The sequence below is a fragment of the Meles meles genome, chromosome 13 (genome assembly GCF_922984935.1).
Source record: "Meles meles chromosome 13, mMelMel3.1 paternal haplotype, whole genome shotgun sequence".
Classification (NCBI taxonomy): Eukaryota; Metazoa; Chordata; class Mammalia; order Carnivora; family Mustelidae; genus Meles; species Meles meles.
This window is the reverse complement of record NC_060078.1, coordinates 45,249,811-45,269,665: the sequence shown is the minus strand read 5'-3', so window position 1 is coordinate 45,269,665 and position 19,855 is coordinate 45,249,811. Positions and strand designations below refer to the sequence as shown.

Below are 19,855 nucleotides of genomic sequence, written 5' to 3'. Positions count from 1 at the left end.
TACAGAATGAAGCTCAAAAAAAAAAAAAAAAGTTGGAAAGCACAAAAAAAGTAAGAAACACAGAAGATAAAGTGAAGGAAGATAGAACAGGGTAGAGACAGTATTGGAAGAGGTAACAGTTACAAATGTTCTAGAATCTGCAGAGATGTTCATCTCTAGATTCAAAAATTGCAAATAATAACCAACCAATAGAGGATACTGGTAAAGCCATTAAACTGGTCCAGCGAAGAGACTCGCTATCTGTTGAGCGGCCCCATCTCATCTCTTGCCATCTCTTCTGTCTCTCCCTCCCTCCCCAGCAGACCCGCATAAACACACTCTCTGGCCACAGTGAAGTTCGACACAGTTACCTAACACTGACTATTCTGATCAGGCTTTTTGGTTTAAAAAGAAGACATTTGACCAGTTCTGAAAGTAGAAAGAAGGATATTATAAAAAGACACATGTATTAGAAATAAAACTAAAATTGGAAAGCCATTTTTCTGACCAAGTCATATCATGGGTTTCTGGTCAGCATTTATACTGGACATGACTGGGTACTTGCCCAAAAGGCAGTCAGTCATCTGTAGCCTAAGGAACAAGAGATGAAGGTCACAGGGTACCAAACATGACCGTCCAAAGAGCTGGGAGCTTAGATCATGATTAAGATCAACGGTAGAGCTCCAGGTAACTCAGCAAAAAGCATGTTGGTCAACACAACAATTTGGCTGAAATGACAGTTAAAAATCTTCCTGTACCAATGGTAATTTCTTAATTTTGATAAATGTATTGTGGCTATGTAAGATGTTATCATTAGATAAAGATGGGTGAAGGGGGGGCGCCTGGGTGGCTCAGTGGGTTAAAGCCTCTGCCTTCGGCTCAGGTCATGATCCCAGGGTCCTGGGATCGAGCCCCGCATCGGGCTCTCTGCCCCGCAGGGAGCCTGCTTCCTCCTCTCTCTCTGCCTGCTTCTCTGCCTAGTTGTGATTTCTCTCTGTCAAATAAATAAAAAATATTAAAAAAAAAAAAAAGATGGGTGAAGGGAACTCTGCAGTATCTTTGCACCTCTTCTATATATCTAAAATTCTTTCTAAAGAAAAGTTATGTCAAAACAAATTATTATAAATAAAACTATTTCAAAATAAAAATTTTAAAAGTGGAAAAATTGAACACATCTAGTCATTGTCTTTTTCAACTTTAGTATCGTAAATACATCATGGAGTGCTTCTATGAGCCTAGATACATATTTTTAAGCATTTTTCTTTCATATTTCAGATTTTTCAGGTCTTATCCTACTCTAAAATTCAAATGGATGTGCCCGGCTAGCTCAGTCGGTAGAGCATGAGACTCTTAAAATTCAAATGGGTAGCTGAGTCAGTTGGGCATCTGACTCCTGATTTCAGCTCAGATCATGATCTCAGGGTCATGAGATCAAGCCCGGAGCCCCTGCTCAGTGCTGGGTGTAGAGCCTGTTTAAGATTTTCTCCCCCCTAGGGGTGCCTGGGTGGCTCAGTGGGTTAAAGCCTCTGCCTTCAGCTCAGGTCATGATCCCAGAGTCCTGGGATCAAGCTCCACATCAGGCTCTCTGCTCAGCAGTGAGCCTACTTCCGCACCCCCCTCCGCCCCCAACACCTGCCTCTCTGCCTGCTTGTGATCTCTCTCAGTCTGTCAAATAAATAAGTAAATAAATCTTTAAAAAAAAAAAAAAAAAGATTTTCTCTCCCCCTCGGGGCACCTGGGTGGCTCAGTTGGTTAAGCTACTGCCTTTGGCTCAGGTCTTGATCCAGGGATCCTGGGATCAAGCCCTATGCAGGGCTCCCTGCTCAGCAGAGAGCCTGCTTCTCCCTCTCCCTCTGCCTGCTTATGCTCTCTATCTCTGTCAAATAAGGAAAAAAAAAAAAAAATTCCCTCCCCCTTTCTTCCTTTTGTTCCTTCCCCCTCTTCAGTTGAGCTCTCTATCTCTCTCTCTCTCTAAAAATAAAATAAAATTCAAAGTCATTTTTTGCCAGTTTTAACTAATAGCTATAGAGAAAAATTAGGAAAGCATAGGTGTTCCATAATGAGAACCAGTATGAAAAAGCAGGGACTTGGATTAGAAATAACATGAGTCTGCAGAAATAAGTTAGGAATAAATCAAAGCATCCCTTGTTGTCCCATCTGTTCTGTTTCCGAGTTCAGACAGCAAGAGTTGGGTCAGCGAGGAACACCTGTAGTTGAAAATGCACAGTCATCCCAGGCCGATGGGCAGGCTATTGTTCTTATTCACACACTTTTTCATTTTTCTCTAAGAAAACGTTAACATAAATAAAAACCATAAGAGGCAAGGAACTGGAATTTCTCAGGGCTCAGGTTTTTTACTTTTTTTCCCATTTAAGTTTTTTCTAGTTAATTTAAAGCCAATTTTGTTTGCTTCTCTAACGTTTTCTTCACTTTTTTTTTTTTTTGGTGTTTGTATTGTATAATGAAAAAGACAAGACAGAATATGAAATTACAGAAGACCATCAAAGTCTATCATTCTTTACTTGTTAAAAAATACCAAAAAACTGTTATTCAAAAATAATTCCATTTTATAGCTGACCTAGAAAAAAACACATGAAGGTAGGGATACATACTTGCTTTAATTTGAGCCTCTTGTCACAGCTTTCCTGAAAGCTGGAAGTCCTGACGTCTCTTTTCTCCCTGTAATAGACATTCCCATGGACGAACAGCTCTTCATTGATAACTCTTTTTTTTTTTTCATAGCTGATCAGAACTTCTGCTGTGGATGGCTGGTGATTCTAGAATCTAAGATGAATCTCTCTGTGTTTCATTTGTTCTAGATGGCCCTCCAGGAATACAATTATAAAGATGACATCCTTGGCAAGAAAACTGTGGAGGGCAAATACATGTAAAGGGCCATTTTACATATCTGCTCCGAGCATCTTCAAAGTAGTCTCACCTCAGGGCACCTGGGTGGCTCAGTCAATTGCATCAGACACTTGATTCAGGGGAGGGGTTCTCAGGGTCATGAGGGGCTTGCCCCTCCCCCAAGCCCCGTTCGCACACATAAGCTTTTTCTTGCTCTCTCTCAAAAAAAGGAGTCTTACCCCCAACTGTGCTTCTGACAGTATGTACTATAGAACACAGAGACTCCAGTGACACCGTCACACTTGTCCTTAGCACAAACACAAGAACTCCTAATTTCAACAGAAAGACCAAACAGATGACCCCTCCTGTAGATGTAATTCACTTGCCTGTGTCTTACACCACTGCCAGTAAGTTGCTGGTAGCAGCTTAATCTGAAGATCCATTGAAATCATTTGAGCGTTTGATATTTCTTTATAACTCCCAGACTTTCCCCCAGAAACTGAGGATGTGTTTTCAGTTTCCGTTCTGTTCTCCTGACTGGCGATAAACACTGCAGCATGAAGATACTGCCTTATAAGCTGTCAGTGACCCCCTTCCTCCTGGCCAAAAGAGACATATTCTAAAAGTATGATTATTATATAAAATCTCAAAGGGAACTAGACTTAGCAAATGTCTCAAAGTAGAAAACATGAAACATAATGAGAGTTTTCAAAGGGAACTGGGTTCTAGATTTCTCAATGTAGAGAACATGAAACCACAAGCATAATTCCCAGAGGTATATTTAAGAATGTTTCCCCCCTTTCAAACTGTGCTTATTTTCTAAGAGAATACATTATCACAATAAGAGAGCACATAGCAGGGGCGCCTGGGTGGCTCAGTCAGTTAAGCATCTGCCTTCTGCTCAGGCCATGATCCCAGGGTCCTGGGATTGAGCCCCGTATCTGGCTCCCTGCAGCCTGCTTTTCCCTCTGCTTCCTGCCCCCACTGCTTGTGTTTTCTCTCTCTCTCTCTCTCTCTCTCTGACAAATAAAATCTTAAAAAAAAAAAAAAAAATGAGAGAGAGAGCACAGAGCAGGCCAGTTATTTTCTGTGGCAAATACAGCAAACACTGCTGGTTGCCAGCTTCACAAGTATTCCTCCCGCTCTTTCTTCCTCACCTAGCTACTAAGGCCCATCTAAAAGAGTTGAAGCTGGCCAGCAGGCCTTTGAAAAGGTTTTCTCTACCAACAAAGGAACGCATAAGGGAGGAAACTGCTGTTCTCGCACATAGCACTTAGTTGTGCCTGGATGTGACCCTGGAACTGATGTAGCAATCTTCTGACCAAGAGGAAAGATACCACCAACTTGCTGAATGTCAGACTGAGAAAAGTTCTGGGTTCGCTGAGAGTATCTCTGAGCCCTTAACTAATACCCGGAATAGCCCTGCCTCCAGGCTTCTTGTTAGATAATAGTTCATCTCATTTAGTTTGCACCTTTAGTCTCTTAGACTAAAGCCACTTTTATTTGGATATTGTTGCTTAAGGGCCAAAACATCCTAACCAATACAGCTAGCAAGTACCTGTTCCCTTCCATATCTTGGAGTTAGACCACTGCTACTTAGCTGATGCTAGCCACTACCAGTGTCTCTGCCTTGATCCGTCCTGCCTCATTCTTGTTTTTCTTTTCTACCAAGAGCAGACTCAATGTCACTACACTCACATCTGCACTTCATGATAAAGTCAGCTTCTTCACAACTTTTCCATGACGGTCAACGTGAAGGTACTTTTTGCTTCTCCAGCGCACAAATATGCCTCAATTTTTAGCTTACACTTTCTTATTATTCAAACTTCAATTTCATATTAAGATCACAAGTGATCGGGGTGCCTGGGTGGCTCAGTGGGTTAAAGCCTCTGCTTTCGGCTCAGGTCATGATTCCAGAGTCCTGGGATCGAGCGCCGCATCAGGCTCTCCTCCTCTCTCTCTGTTTGTCTCTCTGCCTTCTTGTGATCTCTGTCAAATAAATAAATAAAATTTAAAAAAAAAAAGATCACAAGTGATCTAAAATTTCCAAAAAGTGGGGGAGTGGGGCAAGCCTTAACCAAGTTTAGTTGGTTAAGCATCCCACTCTTGTTTTCCACTCAGGTCATGATCTCGGGGTCATGAGATCAAGCCCATGTGGGGCTCTATGCTCAGCACAGAGTCTGCTTGAGATTCTCTCTCTCCCTCTGCCTCTGCTCCTTCCCCTGCTCGCTCTCTCTCTAAGATAAATAAATAAAATCTTTAAAATTTCCAAAAGGAAGTGTGAAAGCTAGGATAAAGACTGGATTTTATATAGAGTCATCTACATAGATCAATAAATGTAGCTGGATGGTGAGGCATCTGAGATGATGAATAATTGAACGCGCTGTCCTTTTTACATATAAGGAAAACAAAAGATCTCAATTAAAAAACAAAGAAAAAGACAGGCATAATGAATTACATACAGGTGAATTCATAATCCTACCTTAGTATAGCTAATTTTTAAGAGACCTCATTTGTTTCTTGCATACTATGCTTAAAGAGATAAAAGTTCCTATAATGAGTTTTCACATTTACTCACAACATGAAAAGAACCCTTAAGCAAGAATTGATAAAAACCTTTGTTGAATATTATTCAGCAACACAGCAAAATGAAAACTTAACCAAACTACAGAAATAGATATGAGTGGCATGTAATTTATTAGGAAAAAATGATTTTTAAAAGTAAAAACAGGGCGCCTGGGTGGCTCAGTGGGTTGGGCCTCTGCCTTCAGCTCAGGATCGAGTCCTGCGTCGGACTCTCTGCTCAGCAGGGAGCCTGCTTCCCCTCTCTCTCTGCCTGCCTCTCTGCCTCCTTGTGATCTCTGTCTGTCAAATAAATAAATAAAATCTTAAAAAAAAAAAAAAGGAAAAACACAGGGTGCCTGGGTGGCTCAGTGGGTTAAAGCCTCTGCCTTCAGCTCAGGTCATGATCCCAGGGTCCTCAGATCAAGCCCCACATTGGGCTCTCTGCTCAGCGGGGAGCCTGCTTCCCTTCCTCTCTCTCTGCCTGCCTCTCTGCCTACTTGTGATCTCTGTCTTTCAAACAAATAAATAAAATCTTTTAAAATAATTAAAAATAAATGGAAAAACACTAGAAATCCTAAAAATTCCAGGTTTGTTTCTTGGATATAGTTTCTTTTTTACTTACTAATAAAACATGCTCACTAAAGGGGACAAAAGATGAAAATTACAACTTTTCTGAAAATCCATGAGAAACACCAAAGTATTAGAAAAAAATTTTCCTGAAAGTTACAGCACAAAGCCTTGAAAAATAATCCATGATACACCAAAATTACTAATGCTGGGAGGGGAAAAAAAGGAACTAGGGGATATTCATTTTTCAACCAAACTATTGTTTGGTTTTTGGTTTTGTTTTTAATTAATTTATTTATTTGAGGGTGGGGGAGAGGGTGAGGGTGAGGGAGAGAGAGAATTCCAAGCAGACTCCCTGCTGAGACAGAACCCAATGCAGGCCTGATCCCTCAACCCTGAGATCATGGCCTAAACCAAAATCAAGAGCCAGATGCTTAACCGACTGAGCGACCCAGGCAACTCTCAACCAAATTTCTGTTTAAACCGAACTGTTATGATAAAATTCCTTTAACCAAAGTGTATGGTACCCTACACTCTCAAATCATGGTCTCATTTACCTTCAGACCTTTGCATATGGTGTTCCCTTAGTATAAGGTTCTCTTCTCTCCCCACACTCAACTAGCTGATTAATGAAGTACTAATAAGCACTTGTGAACTAAAACCGATTGAAACATAGAGATGCCTGGCTGGCTCAGTCAGTAGAGCATGCAATGCTTGGTCTCTGAGTCATGAGTTCAAGCCCCACAATGGGCATGGAGTCAACTTAAAAATAAATAAATAAAAATAAATAAATAAATAAATAAATAAATAAAATAAAATATTGTCACAAATAAAATCTATTAAGGGGTGCCTGGGTGGCTCCATCAGTTGAGCATCTGCCTTCAGCTCAGGTCATGATCCCAGGGTGCTGGGATCATGCCCCACATCAGGTTGCCTGCTCAGTGGGAGCCTGCTTCTCCCTCTCCTCCCTGCTTTGTGTTCTCTCTATCTCTGTCACTATCTGTGTCTCTCTCTCAAATAAATAAAATCTTTAAAAATAACCAAGCAAAAATAAAATAAAATGTTTTAAAAAAACCATTCAAATGAGAAAAATGGTGACCTAATAAAAGAAATATCAAGATTCTTAGTTCCTCATTTAGAAGCCCTTGTTTAAAAAGTTAAATATTTGACTTGTCTACAGAGAGTAATAAATTATGTCAAATGAGAACTAAACAACTTTAAAGGAAAACAAAATTCTGACCACTGTTAAATTCTTCCTAAGTTCAATTCCACTGTTAAATTCTTCCTAAGTTCAAATTCACTACTCATACTTGAGAAGGCAAAGTCATCCTGAGATGAAAGACTGAAAATTGATGTTCTATGTAATAGATTATTCACTGTAGCACTGCTTCAAGGTATTAGAAGGTAACTTCAAGGTATTAGAAGCAATTTATGTGTACATTGAGGGACTAGCAAAAATAATTATGGCACACGCATACAACGAAATATGGCATAATAACAAAAAAAATGAGCAATTAGCCAGTAAAATAAAATACATCTATTGGAAAGGAAGAAGTAAAACTATCTCCCTTTGCAGATGATCTTGTATACAGAAAATCCTAAGAAACCCACCAAAATAATTATGAAAACTACTAAATGAGTTTCATAAGGTTAAAACATAAGATATCAATATACAATAATCAATTCTATTTCTGTAACGTGAAAAGAAGAACTCAAAAAGGAAGTTAAGGAAAGAATTCCAATTATAATAGCATCAAAAAGAATAAAAGGCTCAGTAATAAACTTCTTTTAAAGATCTGTTTAATTATTTGAGAGAAAGAGAGAGAGACAGTGCACACATGAGTAGGGCAAAGAGGGGCAGAGGGAGAGAGGGAGAATCTCAAGCAGACTCCCTGCTGAGTGCAGAGCCCAACACAGGCTCCATCTCACCACCCTGAGATCATAACCTGTGATCACAACCTCAGCTAAAACCGAGAGTCAGATGCTTAACGGACTGAGCCAATCAAGCCCCCCCAGTAATAAACCCAATGAAAGAAATATAGAACTTTTTTTCCCAAAGATTTTATTTATTTATTTGACAGAGAGATCACAAATAGGCAGAGGGCAGGTAGAGAGAGATGGGGGGAAGCAGGCTCCCCACTGAGCAGAGAGCCTGATGCAGAGCTCGATCCCAGGACCCTAAGTTCACAACCCAAGCCAAAGGCAGAGGCCCAACCCACTGAGCCACCCAGGCACCCAGAAGTACAGAACTTCTACTCTGAAAAGACAACATTGCTGAGAGCAATTTTTAAAGACCTAAACAACTGAAAAAAACATCTCATGTTCATGAGTCAGAGATGTGATATCATTAAAAATGTTGCTCCCCAAACTGATTCAACCTAATCCCAATAAAAATTCCAGCCAGAATCTGTGCAGCAATTAACCACTTGACCCTAAAATTCATTTGAATAGTCAAGGGACTCTGAAAACCAAACAATCTTGAAAAAGAACAAAGTTTGAGGACTCACACTTCCCAATTTCAAAATCTACTACAAAGCTGGGGCACCTGGGTGGCTCAGTGGGTTAAAGCCTCTGCCTTCAGCTCAGGTCATGATCCTAGCGTGCTGGGATCGAGCCCCGCATTGGGCTCTCTGCTCAGTGGAGAGCCTGCTTCCCCCCATCTCTCTCTGCCTGCCTCTCTGCCTACTTGTGATCTCTGTCTGCCAAATAAATAAAATCTAAAAAAAAAAAAAAAAAAAAATCTACTACAAAGCTACAGTAATCAAAATAGTGTGGTACTAGCATAAAGAGAGATATGTGAGCAAGTGGAGAAGAACTCAAAGTCCAAAAATAAATCCTCACATTTAGGTCAATTAATTTTTGAAAGGGTATGAAAACAATTAAATGGGGAAAGAAATAGACTTGGAACAAATGGATATTCACAGGCAGAAGAATGGAAGTAGATTCCTTCCTCATTCCATACACAAAAATCAACTCAAAATCCATTTTGAAACCTAAAACATAAAAGAACTAAATATAAAAAGACCTAAATGTAAAAGCTAACAATCTTAGAAGAAAACATAGGTGTAAATCTTTATGACCTCCACTTAGACAACGGTTTTTTAGACACGGTACCAAAAGCACAAGCAACAAAAGAAAACATTAATAAAACTGGACACCAAATTTTAGAATTTTTGTGCTTCAAAAGACACCATCAAAGAAGTGAACAAACAACAACAGAATAGTAGAAAATACTTCCAAATCATGTATCTGATAAGGGATTTGTGACTAGAATATATAAAGAACAATGAAAAGGAGAAATAATCCAACTTAGAAATGGGAAAAGGAGGGGGACCTGGGTGGCTCAGTCAGTTAAGCATCCAACTCTTGATTTCAGCTCAGGTCACGATCTCGGGGCTGGTGGGGGGTGGGAGGTGGGTGGTGGTCTCATGAGATAGAGTCCTACATCCATCTCATTGTGCAATCTGCTTGTTCCTCTCCCTCTGCTCCTCCTCTCACTCGCTTGCTCTCAAATAAATAAAGAAATAAAATCTTTCTTAAAAAAATAGGAAAAGGAAATGAATAGACATTTCTCCAAGAAAAGATAGACAAATGGCCAATGAACACATGAAAAGATATTCAGCATCATTAGCCCACAAGGAAATGCAAATCAAAACCAAAATGAGCTACCACGGCACCCCAGAAAATAACATGTATTGCAGAGGATGCAGAGAAATTGTATCCCTCATATGCTACTAATAAGAATTAAAATGGTGCAGGGGTGTCTGGGTGGCTCAGTGGATTAAGCCGCTGCCTTCGGCTCAGGTCATGATCTCAGGGTCCTGGGATCAAGCCCCACATCGGGCTCTCTGCTCAGCAGGGAGCCTGCTTCCTCCTCTCTCTCTCTGCCCGCCCCTCTGCCTACTTGTGATCTCTCTCTCTCTGTCAAATAAATAAATAAAATCTTTAAAAAAAAAAAAAAGAATTAAAATGGTGCAGCACTGTGGAAAACAGTTTGGCAGTTTCTCAAGATTAAAAAACTTTTTTTTTTTTCAAAGGGTTAAACAGCAATTCCATTCCTAGGTATATACCCAAGAGGACTGAAAACATGTTTCCACACAAAAACTTGTACAAGAATGTTCATAGTAGCATTATTCACAGCAGCCAAAAAGTGAAAATAACCCAAATGTCTACGATAAATGGATTAAAAAATGAGACAGCCATAAAACAAATACTATTTAGCCAGGAAAAGAAATGAAATACTGATCCATGCTATAACATAAATGAATCCTTACAACATTATCCTAAGTTAAAGAAGCCAGTCACAAAAAGTCACATATTGTATCATTCCATCTAAACGAAATGTCCAGCAAAGACAAATATAAACACACAAGGTAAGAAGTATGTATTACTTTTCCAAATAATTTTTTTAAAAGACTATGAGGTTCTCTTATTTTTATGCTATGTCTTTCTAATCCTAAAATTCTTCTTCTGTAACATTTTTAAAAGCACTTGAAAACATAAAAGCATGCAATGGATCAAAGAGAAATGACCTGGAATTTTAAAACAGCTAAGGAAAACTCATAAATGTCAAAGCCAGAAAACTGATTTGTCTTTGTTGAATATCATCAAATGACCAAAATTCCCTTCAGTTAAATTCTGGCTTCCTTTTGAAATGGAAATTACTCGTAAATTTAAACTTTAATTTGCAAAATAACTATCTTTTATAAAGCAATCATCAATGTTACATATAGAATTGTTGAGTCACTATATGGTACACCTGAAAGTAATATAACACTCTATGCTAACTGTACTGGCAATTAAAATAAACTAAATCATCAGTGTGAAGCTGAAAGTCACTATACCTTACATCACAAAAGTTTAAACTAAATGCAACAATACTTAACATATTTCTTGGGATAGCAGCAATAGAATAACTTTGGGGTCGAATACACAGGTTTGAATTTCAGCCTGCTGTTTACCAGCTGGGCGACCATCAACAATGTACTTGGTCTCTGTGAGCTTTACTTCCCTCTTCCATCAAACCAGGAATTATAATACCTACTTTAGTTTAAAAAGAAATACTCCGTCTACTTACTAAACGGGGGAAGAAGAGTAGTGTTTGGAAAATTTCACTCCTTAAACTTATCTATAACATTTAGGGGTGCCTGGGTGGCTCAGTTGGTTAATCAGCTGCCTTTGGCTCAGGTCATCATCTCAGGGTCCAGGAATCTTGCCCCACATCGGGCTCCCAGCTCAGCTGGGAGTAGGCTTCTCCCTCTGCCCCTCCTCCTGCTCTTGTTTTTTCTCTGTCAAATGAATAAGTAAAAACTTAAAAAAAAAAACAATTACCTGTACCATCTGAATTTTTTTTACAACTTATATGTAATTTGAAAACATAATGAGGATTTAAAAAATAAAAGCATCTACTTTTTGGGTTCTTATGGAGCCCTTTTGTAAGTCATTTAAAGATAGGAGACTCTCAGTTACAGATGACTTCCTCACTACTTCCATAGGCTTTCCAACTTTTGAAATTAGATGAATAAAACTTGGGAAGAAGCAAAGTTAAACATTGATTTTTCTGAAGGCTATGGTTATCACAAAAGAGATAATCGGGGCAATAATAAAACTAAGCTTTGAAACCACTTTCCTCAAAACATACCAAAGAATTTAATCTCAAGGGGAAAAAATGTCCACATGTTTCAGGATGCTAATTCACTTTATTCTAAAATTTCAGTATCTGGGGTTCGGTTTTCATGGGGGGTTTTTTTGCAATGTAAAATGATAATACCATCAAGTGAAAAGGAAATTTGGCACCTTAATTTTTTTTTACCAACAAGACAAATTCTGGATTCAGTTTAGAGAATATTTTTCAGTGAAAAACAACACACAAATATAAATAATGATACATTTATCTAGCAAATAAGATAAAATATAATCTGCATCTTCTTTGCTTTGAGAGTACACTGAGAGAGATGAATGTAATTTAACTGATTTACGTTACCACTTCATATTTCGCAGTATATTTTAAGAATTAAGAACATTCTCTTCCATGTTCTAAGAGATGAATAAAGTGAGTGTCAGGAAGTAAAGTAGTTTTGCAAGTCAAAAAGGTGCCATTTTAAAACCACCAAGGTACACGGGGACTAGTAAAGCTGGGAATGAGGCCTTCGGTACCTTTTCTTAAGGGCTGAGTCATTAAAATGAAGCAGTCCTAACCTACCCATAAGAGCGTATGACTTTAGCATTCCTCAAGTATGTGCAAGTATAAAATTGACCCTCATGAAGCTCAGACGTTTACAAATCCTACTCTGGGCCACTTAATACCTATATTATGGAGAATATGCTGGAGTCTTATTATATTGCACTTCCAGAGTGCCTTTGTTTTTAGACCATATTTCTAAAGAGGGGAAGCACGGTCAGTACATCTTAGAAAACTGCAATGACTCATGATAACTATTATCTTGACATTGATGAGTGGTTGGATGGGGTAAAATTTCAAACTTCATTTTTTATTAAGGCCAGTGGACAAGGGATTCCCCAGCTCCCACGCTTTCTCCTTTCCAGTTCCTTCAAGCCAACCCCGGATGACATTTCTGTGCTTCATTCCCCGAAGGCAGAGCCAAGCCCACAGCCGCGCCTTCAACCGCCGCTTCAAGGCCTCGGCGCCCCTCGCTCGGCCCCGCGCCCCGCAGGGACACCAGAGGATGGGTCAGCGGGGTGTTGGGCCGCCACCCCGCCCGAAGGCGTGCGGGCGGAAACGAGGGACACCAGTGACTCACGCGGCCCGGCTCGCCGCCAGACCGCACCACCTTCACTGCCGCGGGGCCCGGGGAACCGCCTCTCAGCGCCCCCAAGGTGGGGGACAAGCTCCGCCCTCCGCAAGCCCCCTTCCCGAGCTGGACCCCTCCCCACACTAGCACCCTCCCCAGACCGAGGTCGGGGGCGCGCACAGACCTGAGACACCGCCTCCCTGTAGATCCGGCTTGCCCTGGGAGGCCTCACCCCTCCCTCCCCGGCCGGCGCGAGCATGCGCACTGGGCCCGCCCGCGTCTGCGCGCCCCCGAGCGCCCCTGCAGGCACGCGCCGCAGCCTGGGAGGCCGGGCGAGGCCGCGGCAGAGGCGGAGGCCCGGCGCCTTGGGCGGCGCGCACCGCCCCCCCCCCGCCCCGCAAGCCCTGCCATTCACAAGCGACTTGCGCCCGCGGCCCCCAAAGTCCGTCCTCCCCGTTAGGCTGCGGGCGCCGGAGGGGAGGGGACAGCCCAGGGGGCAGGAAGCTGCAGCTTAAAAGAGCAGCGGGCGCCGGGCCCTTCCTCCCTCCCTCCGTTCCGGCCTCCGCGAGCGCCTCTGTTCCGCGGCCTCCGCCCCGCCGCCATGTACCGCTGCCTGGGCGAAGCGCTGCTGCTGTCCCGCGGGGGGCCCGCCGCCTTGGTCTCCGCGGCCTCCGAGTCGGCCGCGCTGCTGGGCCGGGCCCGCGGACAGCCCGCCGCCGCCGCCGCCGTCGCCCCGCAGCCGGGGCTCGCGCCGCCCACCCGGCGACACTACAGCGAGGCGGCGGCCGACCGCGAGGACGACCCTAACTTCTTCAAGATGGTGGAGGGCTTCTTCGACCGCGGCGCCAGCATCGTGGAGGACAAGCTGGTGGAAGACCTCAAGACCCGGGAGAGCGAGGAGCAGAAGCGGAACCGGGTGCGCGGCATCCTGCGGATCATCAAGCCCTGCAACCATGTGCTGAGCCTGTCCTTCCCCATCCGGCGCGACGACGGCTCCTGGGAGGTCATCGAAGGCTACCGGGCCCAGCACAGCCAGCACCGCACGCCCTGCAAGGGAGGTGAGCGCCGGCCGAGCCCCTCGCGCCCTGCCCAGACGGGATGGGAACTGGCCCCCATCCACCCTCGCCCCGGCCTTAGCCGCGGATGTGTCAGGCTCGCGCGGACCGTGATTTTTCCTCCCGAAACCGCCACGTAGTGGTCCCATCTTCCGCCCCGTGACCCATCATCCCCGGCCCCTGCGTGTGGATGTTGCATGCAGAGTAGATGCTGCACGGCTCTTCCTTGGGTCCTAGTGTAGGTGACACCCAGGGTGGGTCCTGACGAAATGCACTTCTAGAAATGGGAATGCCTGGCCCATCTGACTGTGCCTTTGCAAGTTTTTGTGAGCTTCTATGACTCACCCAATCACGAACTATGAAATAATTATTTCCGGGGTTTTTTTCTCCACTCATTTTTACATCAATGACAAATGATACAGAAACATACAAAGTGAATTGCCTTTTACGTTTGAAATCTAGACAGTTTTGCTAACCAAATGATTTTACTAATTACACATTGGTCTTTTAAATCACGTTATTTTTCTGATCTGACACTTCTGTTTAGCACACACCAAATAAAAAAAAAAGAAAGAAAGAAAGAAAAGAAAAAGTAATGCAAGAGGGACGTAACATCTCCGACAAACAAACACCGGGCGCCCTGACAGTAAATCTAAAGGGTGTAGAATGCAGGACGGCCCGCCAGCCAATGGAATGAAATAGCCCTGGGGGTGTGTACTGGTCCTGGCTAGCACCAGATTTGAGCTTGGGGAAAAGATAAAGTACTGAAGAAAGGAGTGGAGTCGGTTACAATTTGGTAGTCCCAAGTTATCCTGTGCTTATTTCCCCTGTACTTAATTTTTGAGATTTGGCTTCCTTCAAGCAAATATAAACTTAAAAAAATTTTTCCCCAGTACATGGCAGAATACATCTTCAAAAAGTGCTTAAGCATAACCTAGAAAAAGGGCACAACCACTTTTCTTCTATTAAAAAAAAAAAAAGATGTTGAATAAAGGACCCAGGGAGTTGAAGTCTTGCTGGAGGTTCCTTGGCAAATAAGCACAGAGAGGGTGTTGGGCTGAACCCGTTTCTCTCCATGAGCCTGGTACAGTGTTCAGTATACGAGCTGACTTCTAAGGATAATTTTTCGAAATCTCTCTCCTGGAAAAATGGGTGCTCTGCTGGCATTTCCAAACGGGGAACAAAGGTTGCCTGAACCTGTTTAATGATTTACCTGTAAAATTTGCATTGACACCACCCTCTTCTAGGACAGACCTTTAGAGCTTAATACCCTCTAGCTCTCGTTGCTCTTCTCAAACCAATATTTGAACCACTGTGACCTTTAATTTCTCTTTGCACCTCCAAATTACATAAAAGTTAGTCTCCTACATCACCTTCCTTCTTCCTACCACTCCCTTATTCTCTAAACCAAGAATACAAGTTTAGGCTCCCAAGAAAAGCAAACAAGGATGTTGGAGGAAGAGAAGTTAGCAAATTCTAAGTTGCTGTTTCTTTAAAATGGCCGTCTAGTTTATATTACTGTCCTCTTGGCAGTATATTCCAGTCGCTTAAAAGATAAGTAAGTAAACCATTATAGATATTTTTCTGCAGGGTCTGATTTTGTTTCCTTGAAGTTCTTTATATTCCTCTATTCTTTATATGCTGAGTCCTCTCCTGTCTTTATATATCACAACTCTACAAACTCACTAAAGCAACTAAAATTTACCATGATTTGTCAGCCCTCCTCTTGTTGCCACAGCAGTTTTAATGTGAAAATACTAAACCTAGCAACAAACCACATCAGCCATATTGAGGCTCTGTTGTTGTAGCATTTGCTTGTACTGAAGGGTAAGAAACAGTTCTCTCCAATTTACCCCATTTACCAGAAGGCATGTACTGAAAGTGCTATTAACTCCCAGCTTATAAACATAGAGAAACTGAATTGCAACTAATAATTAGTTAAGCAGGCATTGCAAGATAACATAACATGCAAATTGGCCTCTATAAAATGGTAAATGTGTTATCTTAGGGAATTTCAAAGACTTCAAGGAGATAATAGGATTGATTGGGCAGGATTATATAGCTATGAAAGGCCTTAAAAATATTTTGTGTTTTACTTACTGCATGGTGTGCTAAATAGTTGATCAGCAAAATCTGGGTAATGTGGATGTGCATGCTTTGCTATCTGACTGCTGAGAATGTATGTATATTCGATGAGCACCCTATTTTGAGTAGTTTCTGTTTCCAATTAAACATTTAAAGCTGCTTTTTTTTTTTTTTTTTTTGGTAATTTACAAAAAGGTTGTTGACCTTCATGGTTGCACTCTGGTTTTAACAAAATATATTAGGTGATTGAAATTTCCAAGGATGCTTTGAATAATCCCTGTGGCTTAAGTAAATCTTTCTCTGTTAAACACACTTTCTCTGACCACCTCAGCTGCCTTCTCTACCAGTGTTCTTGCGCGCGCGCACACACACACACCCCTTGTCTGCTGTTCATCTTTTTCATAACCCTGTGTTCTACATCTAATCTTCCCTCAAGAGTGACCTTCTACCTGAGTTTTCTGAAATAAATTTTCAAGGTTGAAGCAAAGTAACAATCTAATTATAATCTGTGTAAGGGGAGCAGGTGGTTTGAAGACCTGGGGGGTGGCTGATGTGTACTTTATTCCAAGTAAATATTTAATAATACATTTTGGTTTTTTTGCTCCTTTCCTCACAAAGCATATTTAACTGAAGTCATCAGATTTTACATCTATTAAGCATTTGCAGTAGAGTATGCTGTAGACTCTGAAGGGAAATTTCAAGAGCAGCCTTACTATTTTCAACAAAGATTAATATTGTGGGAATTTCTGCTTTGAGAAGACTTTTTCATAGTTTCTTACATGTTTGAAAACATTATCAGTGATTGTTTCTGTTAACTTTCTCAGAATAAATTCTATATTCTGTTGGCCCATGGTTCTGCAACCAGTCCTGAGACCAGTGCAGTACCTTTTCAGAAAGAAGTTTATTGTTTAAAAATCAATTCTGGGGGGCACCTCGGTGGCTCAGTCGGTTAAGCAGCTGACTGTTGTTTTCAGAATCATGGAAGTCTTGGGATCCCTAGCATGGGGGTTTGCACTCAGAGGGGAATCTGCTTTGAATTCTCTCTGTCCCCTGCCCCTCCCCCTGTTCTTGCGTGCTTTCTCAAATCTTTTAAAATTTTTTAAAAATAAATAAAGGTCAATTTGGGGGAGAAGTACAGATTGATATTAATTGATGTAGGAGCAATTTAACTTTCTCTCCTAGGTGGTTGTTCCCCACCTTCTTACCTTCATATTAGAACTATTAAGCCAAAGTTCCCTGTTACTGCTTCTGCTTTCTATCATAGAACTTTCTAAAATTATCATCATTTTAAATGAAGTTGATGGGGGTGCCTGGGTGGCTCAGTGGGTTAAAGCCTTTGCCTTTGGCTCAGGTCATGATCCCAGGGTCTTGGGATCCAGCCCCACATCAGGCCTCTCTGCTGGGCAGGGAGCCTACTTCCTCCCCTCTCTCTCTCTGTCTGCCTCTCTGCCTGCCTCGTTGTGATCTCTGTCTGTCAAATAAATAAATAAAATCTTTTTATAAATAAATGAAGTTGATGGACTATAAATGGAATAGTCTGGTACACTGACCCTAAATCTTTTGTTAAGCTGTAAATATCAGTACCCCCCCCCCAAAAGTATAAACTACATTAACCCTTAGACTTGTTCTTTAGGAGACAAAATGCAAAACAGAAGCAGTGGGAGGTAGACGGTCTTTGTTCTAGTCCCTGGGGGACAGGATGCTGGGGTGGAGGGTATGGGAGGGGGCTGAGGTTCGGAGTTCAGTAGTATCATTTGGCGAGTCCTCTGGGTTACGACTGCACAGTGAATGGTGGTGGTGCTTTGGAGGAAGAGTGTAGAAAGTACTGATACTGTTTAAAAATGACACATGGTCTGCCTTCACTGGGAAAAAAAAAAATGTTTCTGGCTTACTTCTGCTGTGCCAGATTGACAGCCATCAGAACATGGGTAACTTTGAATAAATGCTCACACTCCTTAATACTCTTGAAGTGTGAGCATGTGTCTGCATCTGTTCCCACAAGAGAAAATGTAGACTTTGTTGATAAACTTAGGATTTAAGTCAGTCTGAAAATTCCATTAAAAGACAGGTGATTTGTAATGTGTTCTCACCCTAGCCCTCATCCCTGAGGGTTTTGTTGCTGCTGCTCCTGCTGTTGTTTTTAATCCTTTTTAATTAAATCCAGAACTGGGTTTCCATGATCGAGGTCTTTGAATTTCAGGAAGCCAAATGCCCTTGACTGCCCCCCCCCACCCGAATATACTAGAGAATGAAGAGCTAGGAATGTGGTGGAGACATGCATCAGATGGGATGCATCAGAAGGGGGTTCAGTCTTCCCCTTACTTGGGGCGAATCCATGTAGGTGACTGGCCCTGGCAGTAGAAAGCCCATATCCAGAAACATAGACACGGCCCACTTATTACGCAGAGAATACATTGCAGGAATTGGGGCACCAAAAATCAGAGAACAAGTACCAGTATATTAAACTTTAATAAAATTGGCAGTTTTTAAATTTTAAGTAGAAGAAGTAAAAATCAAACGTGAACTTTCTGGTTTGTAGAGGGAAGAAATTAGGTGGCATACAGCTATTGATAATTAGATTGTTTAAGAAAATTGTTTTTGTCCAGTGATGTTTAAAAGTGCTGAGAGTTCTGCCAAGAACCAATAAAGACCAAAATAATTAGCTTTGGGTTGTTGAAGAATTCCTAGGCAATAGCCTGACATAGGATTTCCAGGATGTTGTGGGACATTTTTTCCCATTTATTTTGCATAATATTAGATTTTCATAATACCAACAAAAAACAAAAAAAACAGACCTCTTACATCACCACAGTGAAGAACATTGATTCATAAATAGCCCATGATGGCTGTACCCAAGAAACTCCTGTTAAAATAGCTGTATATCATTCAGATACTCAAATAGTGATAACGGTTATAAAACGAAAAATGAACAGACTCTGTCCAGCTCTTTCCCATGAAATAACTGAACAATTTTCCGTCCACAGTTCTTACCTAAAACTGACCTAGCTATCCCCGTGAGGCAATGTTTTCCCCTTTCCAGAGGCAGAAATTAATGTAGATTACTCGGTATCAAAAAGACTGAAGCGTTGGTGTCTGAAATACTATGGCTAAAGGCAGGACAGGTTTCACCAAGGGCAGAGTGGCATCCTGGGAGAAGGCTGCTCCAGACCTTAATTTCCTTTCCCAAAGGCAGCAGCACCGGAGAGATCTGTCTCCACACAGGTCAACTGGCAAAGCAAGGGGTGACCTAACAGCTCACATTTGTTGAGCTCTCTGTGGACACCAGGCATTTTGCTAAGAGCTTTTCATTCATCATCGCTTTTATTCTTCACAACAACATGAACACGCTGTTGCCCGGACTTTGCAAAAGAGATACTCGGGCTGAAAAGCGAAGACTCCTCCAGTAAGGTTACACCCCCACCCAGTTTAAGTAGCGAAGTTGGGGTTCAGGCTCCCATCCTCTGGCTCCAGCACCCACCTCCTTAATGATTATTGTTTGGGATCTATTCACATGAAAAAAAAAAAATGGCAAGTTATATCCTAAGCAGTGACTGAGAACCATGTCATGCCCACAGAACAAGGACTCCGAACAACTCGGATCATTTGAAATGTGTTAAAAGCTATTAGAAGGCCTCCCTTCCTAGAAAATGCTTGTATATTCCAACAGCTGTGCATATAAAACTCACTCATATCTGAAATCTTTACAGGCCCATTTACTCCAGTAGGCTGTGAAAGAACTTCGCAATGAGAGTTTTCCACTGAAAGGTTTGAAGAGCTGTAGTGTTGAACAGTTTAATGTGACAGTCAGGAGAGCTCCTTTCCCTACCAGAGTGTTAGAACATGGATCTTGAAGGGTTTTCAAAGGAATCATTTTAACAAGGCTTTCTTCTGAGTGCCTCTTCCTTAAAAACTCAGAAGAAGTTACAGTTTGTCATGAATTGCTGTTTCTCTGGATTATTCTTGGCTAGAGAAAAATGTGAAAGATGACCCAAATGAAAATTATAA

The 19,855-nt window shown here is 41.8% G+C and overlaps 2 protein-coding genes across 8 annotated transcripts in view; one reads left to right on the top strand and one right to left on the bottom strand.

The window, feature by feature from the left end:
- Nucleotides 1–12,955, bottom strand: part of SHLD2 (shieldin complex subunit 2) — an 88,769-nt gene extending 75,814 nt beyond the window's left edge. For 2 of the 7 annotated variants that reach the window (XM_046026905.1, XM_046026907.1), the window contains exon 1: nt 2,592–2,697. The gene's annotated coding sequence lies outside the window, so the exon portion shown is untranslated. Of the gene's footprint in view, nt 1–2,591; nt 2,698–12,894 lie in introns of those variants that run through there. The other 5 variants (XM_046026901.1, XM_046026903.1, XM_046026899.1 and 2 more) reach the window with 4 other exon arrangements.
- Nucleotides 12,956–13,205: 250 nt separating this feature from the next.
- Nucleotides 13,206–19,855, top strand: part of GLUD1 (glutamate dehydrogenase 1) — a 36,630-nt gene continuing 29,980 nt past the window's right edge. The window contains exon 1 of the mRNA XM_046026911.1: nt 13,206–13,768. Within this exon, the coding sequence (XP_045882867.1) occupies nt 13,312–13,768 (457 nt within the window). The 5' untranslated portion in view covers nt 13,206–13,311. The remainder of the gene's footprint in view (nt 13,769–19,855) is intronic.